The sequence below is a fragment of the Pocillopora verrucosa genome, chromosome 8 (genome assembly GCF_036669915.1).
Source record: "Pocillopora verrucosa isolate sample1 chromosome 8, ASM3666991v2, whole genome shotgun sequence".
Taxonomy (NCBI): domain Eukaryota; kingdom Metazoa; phylum Cnidaria; class Anthozoa; order Scleractinia; family Pocilloporidae; genus Pocillopora; species Pocillopora verrucosa.
Window position 1 is genome coordinate 3,333,513 of NC_089319.1, and position 12,495 is coordinate 3,346,007.

At 40.4% G+C, this 12,495-nt stretch overlaps 1 protein-coding gene across 1 annotated transcript in view; it reads right to left on the bottom strand.

Moving 5' to 3' along the window:
* Window positions 1-629: 629 nt before the first annotated feature.
* LOC131791009 (polycystin-1) overlaps window positions 630-12,495 on the bottom strand; it is a 33,652-nt gene continuing 21,786 nt past the window's right edge. The window contains exons 18-26 of the mRNA XM_059108312.2: window positions 12,310-12,477; window positions 11,459-11,719; window positions 10,329-10,952; window positions 9,507-9,731; window positions 8,806-8,989; window positions 5,880-7,099; window positions 5,241-5,412; window positions 4,468-4,734; window positions 630-3,998 (exon numbers count right to left, since the gene is read on the bottom strand). Of these exons, the coding sequence (XP_058964295.2) occupies window positions 1,459-3,998; window positions 4,468-4,734; window positions 5,241-5,412; window positions 5,880-7,099; window positions 8,806-8,989; window positions 9,507-9,731; window positions 10,329-10,952; window positions 11,459-11,719; window positions 12,310-12,477 (5,661 nt within the window). The 3' untranslated portion in view covers window positions 630-1,458. The remainder of the gene's footprint in view (window positions 3,999-4,467; window positions 4,735-5,240; window positions 5,413-5,879; window positions 7,100-8,805; window positions 8,990-9,506; window positions 9,732-10,328; window positions 10,953-11,458; window positions 11,720-12,309; window positions 12,478-12,495) is intronic.

A 12,495-nucleotide genomic window follows, 5' to 3' on the forward strand; every position in this document is an offset into this window, starting at 1 on the left:
TCTTTCATGGCATTTTAAAGGTCGCTGCAGGGGTACTTTGTGTTAGGAGACGCTTGTTTGGCCTTTTCATTTGAAAAGGAGCCTCTTAAATCGCAGATATCCACTTCCACTATATCTCGAACTAAAAGCCGCGCCTCTCAAACAGGCTTCAGTGTAAATCCCCCTTGGATTTTTTGTACCTTTGGCTTCTCGAAAGCGCCGCGTTTTAGTCTTAAACTAAGTACGTGTTTACCAGAGGTAATACTTTCATATTTACATCCTCGTTTTATAGCACCATCAAAACGAGACAGGATGAGCAGGTGATGTTGAATTGCAGATATCACCTCCCTTGTTTAAATTATAATTCATTCACTGTTTCATTTATAATTAATTCACATCTGTAACCAAGGATTTTCTTTTGTAACACAATACTGCGTGCACTTGTAAAATCAAAGTGGTCGCTATGAGTAAATTGTTCACGTGGATATGTGGAGCATACCATTTCAGAACTGACTGACGAAAACAGACCCGCTGCTTTTGCTAAAACACAAACTTGACTGCAAGGCGCCATTTCAGAGAGTTCAAGTATTTATCCAACTTAAACATGACATTGAACTTGGGACCATGAAGAGTCATAAACCAATACCGTGTGGCGTTAAAACTAGTTTTAATCTACCACAAAATGCCTATTTACAATTTTTCTTATTATTTCACGCTACGAAAATTATAAGCGTAATAGAAGTTGTACGTTTATTTACCAGTGTCTCATTTATAAAGAAACAGAGCGGCTCTTTGTCTTAGTGAAGGGTGCAAATCTCTTATTTTGGTTTTACTTTGTTGGATGGCCACATCTACCTCGCGTTTTCCTCACGAAGTCTCTTAAAGGGTTTCAAGGGAAGATGTTTTGTTAAATAAAGACAGATCGTCTGTCTGTTTCGTTGGAAGCTGATTTGAAAGGAAATCAAGCGGGTAGCAAATGGCATACTGGAGATGCTACTTCAGCAAAATGTACAACATAGTCTTGAGCAAAAGCCCTGTCTCGCTCTTGTTCTCTTTAGCATGACGGCAAAGGGTTGGTACCGGGGCTATAAGGTATGACTCTAAGCCCGCTCTTTTGTTTTTGTAGAATGATGGCCTCATGCACCGTTGGTTACGAGCTCCTGAGTTTCTAGAGTTTTGTCTAAATCGTTGAAACGAGACACTTGCTTACATAGTCGCTTTGTATCCTAAGAAGCTTTCATCGTTCATTAAATTTTAACTTAAGAAACACCTTGCAAACGGGCGTCTAGATAACACATCGGCTTCGATACGTACGTTTTCTCAACTAGAATTAAGCGAAGAAATGAAAATCGCATTTTTCTATCATAAAATTTTTTTACAAGGTCAAACTAGGATTGGCGAATGCCTGTACTTATACTTTTAATCTAGTGTTGTAGATTCAGTTAACTTCTGTCGGAGTATAGTTCAACTGTTTCAGATCTAACACTCACTCTCGTCCCGCGGTCCAATCTCCTTGCCTGTTGGCTTTGTTTTCTTTTCCTTTTTTTTCTTCGGCGGCCTTACTTCGAGTAGTGTTTTTTCGGTGTCGTTTGATCTTACAGAACTGCGACCATCGTCGTCATCAACAGTCGACTGGTTCAATTTTTGTTTCTTTTTCTTCTTAGTTTCATTTTGGGGTTTCTCGTCCATTTCCGGGTCCATCTGAGCTGCTTCATCTGTGTGTTCCTGCCTTTTCTTCTTCTTTTTCTTTTTATCCTTCTTCCCTGTTTCCACATTGGTTTCTTCCTCGATGTCCCCTCCCGTTGAATCCTCTACTGCAAATTCCTTGGCCTTCTTTTTCTTGATTTTTGGTTTAGCGGTCTCCTCTCCACCTTCATTTGCACCTGCACCTTGTTTATTTCCTTTCTTTTTGGGTTTCAGCAATTCCTCATCCACTTCATCTCTAGTGCAAGGATCAGTTAAAGGCCTCTCTAATTCTTCTGTGTTCTCTTTTCTCTTTCCTTTCTTTTCCTTCCTTCTCTCCACTTTTTGTTCTTGAGGTTCACCGGTCGATGTATTATCTGCTTTTTCGTCGGTTGCTACAACCCAAGCGTCTTTTGTATTTTTCTCTCGTATCATCTTCTCTTTATTTTCTTTCTTCTTCTTTCGCTTCTTGTCATTCTTCTTCTTGCTGCCTGTATTTTCAGGTTCACTGTCGAACTTAAGCGGTTGAACACCATCAACAGACAAGGAGTCTCCGAAAATGCTTTCTATCTCGGCATCTGTGGCGCAACGACTCTCTACATTTCTCTGTACATCGCGTAATATTTGAATTAGTTCGTTTTCGGTCGCTTCGGCTTGGGAGTCACTGAAGCTGCTTCTTCCGTCTGCACTTGGAGTGTTTCGCGTCAAGTTTTCTTTAGCAGTTGGTTCTGTATCAGTGATCAAGAAAGAAGGACTCTGAATTCTGCTTGGTTCCATTTCAGTGCCAAGATTAACCATTACGCTTCCACGATGGCTAACCGAGCTGCCGACCCTTACATCGATTTCTTTCGCCAGCGGATTTGTTTCATCGTCGACATCCTCCTCCGATCCCTTCTCGTCATCACTCAATTTTTCGTCGTCGCTGTTAATTCCGTCGCTGTCATCGTTGCTATCATCGCTGTCACTGTTACTTTCATCAGAGGAGTCATCGTCGTCACCAGAACCGTTGACTTGATCAAAGACCATATCCTCCACCATCCGCTTTTGTTGATAATACTGCAAGACACTCTCTAGCTCATCTTCGCTGTACTGGTTAAGGAACTTCTCGAAAACTGGAATAGAATCACAAAGTTCTTCCTCGTAATAGTCCCAATCCACTTCCATTAACAGCCTCATCAGGTTTTTCTTCTTTTCCGTGCAGTTTTCGCTTTGGAACCAACGCGTCTTCCTCATATCTTCGAATGTGATGTTCCTCATGAAATGCATGGCATTATCCGCGTCATCGGCGATTCTATCAAAATTGAGTTCTAGTTCACTCTTCGGTTCTTTGTACACTGGGTGTATGGCATGACCGATCGACTTGCCGATGTTTTCTTTCAGCCGATGAACCATGAAGTCCACTATTTCGTATTCATTGGACTGTTTTTCCACATCGCTGCGCACTTCGGCAAACGCATCGTTAATAATGGAAAGGAACATGTTAATGAGCACAAACACCATGGTCACTGTGTATGTATAGAAGAAAATTGGTCCAATAACCCGATTGGCTGAAAACATTTCCTTCAAGGTGAACTTGCCGAGTATTGTATCCATCAAAGAGGCGCAGCTTCTTAAAAATGTCCCAAACCCCTCCATTGCCTGCCCAAAAACTAGGCATGCAAGAAGTGCAAAGGCTAGGAACGCAAGTGCAAACATAAACATGAATGATAACAACTCGATGAACGACCTTTTGAGGACTTGCTGCAGCAGTGACATACGACGGTTGAATCGCAAGAGACGGAACAATTTCAAGAACGAGAAGAACACAATGAGGCCCATGATGCACTTGAGCCACTCGTCTAGGAAAGCTGTGTAATGGAAGCTGACAAAACCAGTTCGGTCTGTGTTCATATCCCTTATCGCATCTTCGGTGAATTTTAGCCTTGCGAAGTATAGTCCCACTGCAGACAGAGATAGCAGAGTCACAAGAATTTCCAGAATGCTCCATGGATTCTTGAGGTGCTTCCTTCCTTTCTTTACGAACATCTTTATCTCTTTGACCACGAAGAATGTGCTGAACAAAAGGTATACAATTTCGCACGTCAAGACAAAGTACATTTCGCCTCCAACGTACCGGAAGAGACGTAGAGTCAGAATGCTGGGATACGGAGTCAGACTTCCGGTGGGAAGTTGTTCAAACAACAGCGTGACAACGCAGAACAGATTAGTGTTTGCGTTGTAAATCGCAAACTCAGAGAAGACAGCTCTCGTGTAACGGTCCAACCATTTGCTTAAACTTAGGTTTCCCGTTATCGTGAGGGTCTCGTTTATATCCTTGGGCAACATTTGCACGTATCCTTCAAAATAGAGAGACAAATGTTAGTGAGTGCACACACCTGGTGAGCTACACAGATCTGGAAACAGAGAATCGAACTTGAAGTTCCTTTTATAAATTAAGATCTCGTAAGAGGAAGCATTTGATCTCTTGATGGTATAACTACAGTGAAGGAACAAAAGTAGAAGATGACGAAACAAGAAATTGGAAAGAGTTCTTAAAACTCTTGTAGTAGTTTAAAAAAATGTACTCTCTCCATTAGGGCTGTTATTTTTCATCAGGAAAATGTTATCTTTAGGATAATGTGGACTGATACTACAAAGTCATGCGGATCATAGACAGCTTGATTCATTCTTAAGACGCACAACTGGTTAAGGTGAGGCCAAGGTGTTTCATAAGATCATGCAACCGGAAGCCATGTTCAAAATCTACTGTCATTCAAACTGATACATATTAGGTCTATTGCTAAATTATAGAGCGGTACCATTTACCTCCAGCGCTGTATGTGGCTTTGTAACCCCAGTATGGGTAAGTCTTCAACTCCGTTCCGCTCTGGTACGCCCAAGGACCTGGGACTTGAGGCTCTTGACTTGGGGTGGGAGAGGCACTGGGAGCGGGTGATGATGAATTAAGTGGTGGTATAAGCGGTTTCACTTTCCATCCAGGTAAATATGAGCCTTGGTCCTCCAATTCCATGCTGTAGAAATCATTGCACTCGCTGATGACATGATGAAAGGCTCTCTTGTATTTGCAGGTGTCTGTAACGAGGCAAACATTTATTCGTCAGCAAAACCACCTTCGCAAACGTGCTCTAAGTGCTCAAATGCCTTAAGAGTTTCCATTCCGGTGTAAGCACATAAAGACTTGATATAAATATAACCGCCTTTCATTCCCTTTGAGGCCCAAATTGAAAGGTTACAACGTGTACCTCACATCTAGAAATTTTTTGGTCTAAAAGAACATTCGCAACGGTGTCCACCAAAAGTTCTCAAGGAACTACCAGCTTTCAATTCTCAACCCTCAGAGTTTTTTCATTGTGCCTCAACTTAAAGGCGCCGAGGCCTCTTAAAGCATTCTTTTTTTCACTGAAATTCAAAAGTGGAGAGTGCTTGAAACCGTAAAACTACTTATCAGTCCCAGTGTCGTTAGTTCTTAAATTTCGTTTTGAAAAAGTAGCCTCACTGGATGGGTCCACTTCCTTTTTGTGTTTTAGATCTCTCCTTTCTTTGACAAAATATCTCACGGAAAACATTTAATAACTTGCCTTTCTTGATCCTCAACTGCCTAAGTCGTGCCACGCCCAACAGCCAAGCGTTTGGTGTGTCAGCGAGGTAACCCTCTTCATACTGAGTTGAATTATTGTAGAAGAATTCTGGATTCAAAGATGGGATGAAAGTCTCATTCAACCATTTCCAATAATGGTTAATCTCATGTACCTAGCAAAGAATAATAAATGGTCGTGTGAGAGGAAAACTTCGAAAAGATTTATTTTGATTATACAAGTATTTATCACGTCCATCATGACATTTTGATGCGCTGAGCGTGTTCATGGTACCCAAGGAACAAGAGAGATGAAATGTTCACTGTTGCTCATCAGTAATCTCGTATCTTGCGAAAGATAAGAAAGATTCATATCAGAAGAAAACCCTAAAAAAAGAATTATTCCAAGCGTGACATCTCATACTGTTCCCTTGCAAATAATTTAAAGAGGCAGGGTCTACCCCAAGGCACAACACACCCCTCAAAGCCAGAATATGTCCGCCATGAAAAATAAAGTTATTAAATAATATTACATCAGCTAGAACTCTCTACAGATTCTCGTTCTGTAGACATCGTCCCCTTCTACCTACTTGCTACAATAATGTAAAGCAATTCGAGTCCACTCTTATTAGTACCGGCCTACCTTATTAAATGTAAGATTCCCGCTGTAGGTAGCTTTCTCGAAGATGTTCTGCATGTACCGGGTCACTTGCGATGTTTTTAAGTCCCTGTTTCCGTAGCTAATGGTTAGTAGAACCAACAAGAAGATAATGTACCAGGCAATTTCTTGGATAATTGACTTCATCTGCTTTTCTTTCATGCGCAGCTGACGGGCGATCTCCAGCTTCGCCTCGTCTGGCGGTTTGTCAATGATTAGGGTCTTCAAAGCCTTTTGCGTCTCATCATCAAGATCTTCTGTGTTTTTGTGCAGCCACTCTTCGTCGGTCGCCAGGGCGTTAACTTCGGCATATGAATCTCCCTCGGCTTTTTTGGGGTCTTTGATGAGGAGAGCGAAAAGTGTCGCTAATGCAAAGACCTTAATTGGTTGATTTAGTAATATATCTTGCAGAAAGCTTATTGTCATGGAAGAAAGCCACGCTGCTGATTTATCAGAACCAAACTGCATGCCATACATTACCACGAAAGACCCCGATGTAACCACGGCTAAGAATGCAATGCCGTATGCCACGTACACAAACCAGTGAGGAAGGCCTTTTTTCTGCGCAGTTTTCTTCCTCTCTCCACCCATCTCGATGTCAATATCATCTATCTCTTCTCCCTCTGTTTTCACTGAGTATCGATTTTCCTTCGGCTTTGCTTTCCGGAACAAGGTAACAATAATGAGATTTATAGGGAAGACGACAACGCTACTTATGATTCCGATATATACAGAGCGAATGGAGAAACTGAAGCCCATGATGTTGATTGCGTTCTTGGGCGTTTCGTATTGGCCTATTTTATAAAACATGGCATTTGAAACCATCGTACACAGTAGTATGGACAAACAACAAGTCAAACGCTGAACTCTTGTGAAGTTGCTTCTTGGTGGCCGAGCAACAACCGAAAACCAAATATGGCCATCGGTGAGATTCTTCCTTACTTCAGACGTGAAAAGGACGTTGAATTTTGTTAGTTCTTTCTTGGACGCAGGGAAAAGAGTCTTCTCGATTTTGCCGTCACCTTCCTCGACCGCCAACCAGTCGTCACACACAAACCACCACCTCTGATCAGTTTGTATGTCTTGGATCATGATGCGCAGAAGATTCCACGATGGATAAGTCCCACCGTTATTGTGCCACACGCGAATCTGTTTTAAGTTTCCAAGAGACTGGGGAACAGTTAAGAGAAAAGCATCGACAGCCCCTATGAAAGATGGAAAATATGAACTGACACAAAACATACAGAAAATGAACTCATTATTGTTTTAGTACAATCGGAATGGGTTGTCTTGCTGGAAAAGCCATGACGATGGTTCTTCTCTATCAGTCATTGTGTTAAAAAATGATTGCATCCTAAGGGAAGCTGGTCCAGACAATAGCCTTTAACCCTTTAACTCACAGATCAAATTTGTAATTCTCCTTACTGTCAACCATACAATTCTTATAATAATTCGTGTAGTGTGATCGTCCGGGTGAGTGTAGTTCTGAAAAGAACTGTTGTTGGTGACTGATGTTTCGACTATCTGTGCCATAGTCATCTTCAGAGTCAAGTGAGGAGTAGTTGTCAGTCGATGATGTTATAAAGTCTGGTCTGTTGAACGTGATTGGTCTGTTTAGCCGTGATGTGATTGGCTGGAAGACTCGTGTAGAGTTTGTTAACAGTCATTGGTCGGTTTCGATCCGTCTGTTGTTTGTCGGTCTGTTTGTCGGTTTGTTGACGTCGTTAATGAGTCGTTTGTAAGGTGCTGGTAATTGTTGACATCTGTTGAGAGGCGTCTGTTCTAAGTTAGTGAACCAGCTTTCCAGAGTCAGTCGTTGAAAATAGTTTGTACTGCAGGTTAAGCATTTAGCAGAGTCCCAGTCGATTCTGTGATTAGTTTGTCGGTGATGTTCAGAAATGTGATTGTTTACATCGCCATTTCTAGTTGCTCGTTTGTGTTCAGTTAGTCGCGTGTTAAGGTTTCTACCAGTCTCACCAATGTAGGAGGCCTGGCAGTCGGAGCATTCGATCTTATAAATCGCTCCCTGTCTGTTGTCTTCCAGCCAATCACATCACGGCTAAACAGACCAATCACGTTCAACAGACCAGACTTTATAACATCATCGACTGACAACTACTCCTCACTTGACTCTGAAGATGACTATCGCACAGATAGTCGAAACGTCAGTCACCAACAACAGTTCTTTTCAGAACTACACTCACCCGGACGATCACACTACACGAATTACTGATACTCCTGGGTTCAAACCATTTACTTAATTCTTATAATGTTAGTTCAGAGAATTTAGTATTGTATCAACCAATTATCCCTAAATTGCTATTTTTCTTTACTCTCATCACTTATCTGGTTGATTTGGTAATGATATTGTAATGAGAAGTTCTGTCTTGGTCACTCATGGGAGTTAAAATGTCAACAAAGAAATCTGTCGGTTCTCTTATTCAGTCACCGACGTATACTATGATTCAAGTTTGGACTTACAACTGAAATGCACCTCTTTTTCTCTGTCAGTTTCAGGGTTTTCCCTCACAAGAACTCACCGACTCGACCAGTTTAAACATAATTTTATTGCATTTGAGAGGTATAGAAATGTCTTAAAGAGCTGCCTAGATTACAGTTTGTTTCAATCAGTATGCTTATTTTTCGTGGTCATCGTTTGTAATCTGCGCCAGTCATTTTCATCTCAAGCATTTCTTCTTTCGTTTTGATTCTTTTTTACCACTATTTGGTATTATTATTATTATTGATTATTTTTTATCCTGCAAAAGTATTTCCTTGGTGGAGCTTCGTGTATTATTTTTGAACATTTAGAGTGTTTACAATGTGAAATAAAAATTGTGCCAAGAACGGTTTGACTACGGTTTTACTTTGACCCACATTGCTGGCAAAATTATAAAACAAATAAACAAACCTGTTTTAAACGTTTTTCGTTTTGGATCTTTCATCACTCGTGGCTCACTGTCACCCAGAGCGCCAGTAACTACAATGGATACCTCTGCACTTGATCCGGCCCCGCGAACAAATCCCGTATGGACTTGAACCTCATAGCAATACGTATCTCGAGAATCGTTATCGGGCAGTGGAGTTACTCCGGTCTGTAAAAATAATATTTAATGATGTTAATAGGCTGAAGTTAAATCAACAGGTTAATGTGGTTTAAGGGTTCCCACTTAAAATTGGAAAAGAGAAGCAGGATGTAGTAGTGTGTGGATCTGAAATGTGTGTTGTAGCCACCGTGAGAATGCACTCCAAGGCGACAAAGGCGTCTTTTGCACTTCTCTCAAACAAAACACTGATGAAGATGCGAGGTGTTAAGTTACAACCAAAACTAGTTTCTGCAACACTAAGGAATACACAAAATTGGTTTGATTGTTTAAATCAGACAGGTGTTAAACCCTTTGACTTTTTTAAGTGATTAACTTGTAATTTCTCCCTTATCCAGTAAAAAAGTCATAAGAATGCGAAACATTATCACATACAAGTTGTTATCTTGATCTAACAGCAAATTTTTGAGACTAATTTACAGAAAAATGTGTAGCAGCTAGAGGGGAGAATTAACAATCTGACCTTAGGGGTCAAACGGTTGAGAGATGATGGTTAGTTCCTGATTACCTTGAGTGCGTCATTCTTGTCAGCTTTTCTTGCCGGAATAAGACACAACAAATAAAAACCAAGGATGACGCAGACTGCAACGAGGGCGTGTGGACTTTCTAAGAGCTGATCAGGACTTAAATTCTTGAAGTCAATCGTGTTTGGTGCAACAAAGAAGTTGCTCCCAAATGTTGTCAAGTGGTTGGTGAGACACTCCGTGTGTGTAACATTTGATTTCGGTCCCACCTACAAAACAAAAGAACGATGGTTAAGGCCGCAAAGAGGACAAGTCGCACACTTCGATCTTTTACGGTCAGGTTTGACAAATACTTTTCATTTTGAAGATGAATCCTAATTTTTTATATTTATCTATTATTACTTTTATCAACATTATTATAACTATTATTATAATCATAATTTATTATAATGATCGTTAGTTTTTTGGCCACCGCGTTTCAAACCAAGTAACACCCTTGGAGTTTGAGCGAAAGTTCCGCAAATGATCTTTAGATTCAATAGGTTCCAATTTGTATTTTCTTTATTACGGAAGAGTAAAATAATCTTTCATCCTACTTCAATGCTTCTGGGAAGAATTACTGTCGATGAGCTCTATCTTGGAAACAATAGACCCTCAGTGAAGCAAGTGCAAAACCAGTCAATCCCGTTTTTTAATTCAGGGCATTTGCTGGTTTTTTGTTTCTTTGTTTTTTTTTTTTTCATTTCTGATTGGCTCGTTGTGACATTTTCCTTCATGCTACAGACATAAATGAAATAGATCAAAGCCTGTGCATGCGTGCAAAACGTGAAACAACTTACTATTAATATTGTTATTAGTTTTAATACCTTGACACCGTCTGTTCTCCAAATGTTAGTTTTTGGGTCATGATACAAACAGCTTGACGTGTACACCGAAAAGTTATATCCTATTCCGTCTCCAAGCTGGTCCTCGGTGAATGAACGGTTCTCTGGAAGCTTGTAACGCACCATAACAGAGTAGTTCCCCGCGGCCGTCCAGTTTAACACATCATTAGAGAGGAGGTATTCATAGGAAGAGGATGGAATTGTAGAGTTAAGCGAATTTGTGCGACCGGCCGAAAGTGTTACATTAAAGTCGAACTCCCCTTGGGAAGGATTTGGCTCGCCTCCCACTTTCACGTACATTTCCACTTCCACTGGAAGCTCTGGCTTGGTTTCAATGGTAACAGCGGACGAATTGTCAAGTATGACAAATTTGTGTAGCTTGAATGTAGACGCGTGAAGCTTATCATGTGTTGGATGTCTTTCGACCTCGGGCTGCTTTCGGGGCACCATGACACTGATTTCCTTTCCCGGCTCTAAAAGTTTGACACTGAATTCTTCGCGGCTTTTGTTCACTGACGTGTAGAAAGTAAAGCTTACAAGCTTGCTGTTATTTATCTGTTTCGAAGCTTGGCCACCGGGATAGAGATTAATTTCAGACAACATTGCCTGAAATCACCACAAAACATTGAATCAGTGTGTTAATAACACCCAAAAAAATGCGCTAAGTAAGGCTTTGCTTTATTAAACAAACATGCATATAACAATTACAGAAAGACCCAAGATATCATGTATGAACATATTACACATTTTTTGCTTTTGTTGTGATGGTTATAGTTAAATCTTTTCAAATTTGTTTCTGTCTTTGAATTAATTTTGAAAAGTAGGGCTAAAGCAAGTGCCTCAAATATCTGCAACTGTACTGCTGATTGGTCAGCTTGGAAGTGATTAGCTAGTAATACTTCCCCCCCGGACAGCCGAAGAGACAAGACCGCCCATTAATAGTCTGATCTCCCACCTTTTTCTCAGTACATTTACAGAAATAAACTACTTTCATTTGTTCCTGTGTGGTAAATACTAAAAAAATTATTAACCTTAAAAGTGGTGGACATCTACCTCTACATCGATGAATTATTGTCAGATATAGTTAATTGTTTAACGGGAATATTACATACCACTTGATCAAGAGTTCCGTTGCCGAAAGCTGTCGAATTCTCTGGAAGTTTTACTTCCGCCCCCTGGCTGTTACCGATCGTGACTGGCTTCTTTCCTAAAGTTTCAATATCTTCCTTGGAAACTCCCATTGACAAAGACGGTGTGTCAATTGTTGTGGCTTCTTCACCCGGAACTTTGGATGCTGTGAGAGCTTGAGACAAAGTATCCAGAGTACCAAGAACTTTCTTCATCTGAGTATTATTTTTGTTCTCACCGGACGACTACAAAAAAATAAAAAACAACGCAGAATTTTAAAAAATGTCCTGCGCTGTGACATTCCTTCAATGAATTTTCCTTGAGGTAAATGTAACTCATGTAGGTTGAGGCACTTAAATCAAAACAAGCGAACTCATTACCAAATATGAGCTTTTACCTCATTAATTTCTTTCAAATTACGTCAATAACTAAGCTTTTTTTTAAGATGTACACTCCAGAGATCTCCATTGTAGTCTAGTTGTAGCCAAATTACAACAGAAAGAAAACACAATTGGGGTATCATGTCAATCACAGCCATGAGACAAATTTAAGGGGGAGATTCTTAATCACTGATGATATGTAAAAGGATGGTCTTTTGAAATCTAGGACATTTTATGTATTAATTAAATAATCAGAGAATTTTCAAAATATTTCCATGACGATTTAACGCTTTAAAAGAACGTTAACAGACAGCAAAAGGTTTAGATCAATTGTTAAACGAGGTACGGCAAAAGCAACAACTTTCCGGGGCACTTTCGATACTCAGTGGACAAACTGCCATATATATTACTTGAAAATACCAACGGAAACTTTTTTCCGGGCCTGATATCATTACCTCTTCTGGCTTTTTCTGCTTTACATCCGCGGATTTAATGAGATTTACTGCTCCACCAAACACTGCCTCAGAGGCTCCTTTGATTTCTTCGCTGGACGCTCCTTCGTGATCCGTCGCTTGCTTTAAAATCGCCTTACTTGCATCGTCATAGAGGTTGGAGACCTTGTCCTGGTGACAATTAAGTAA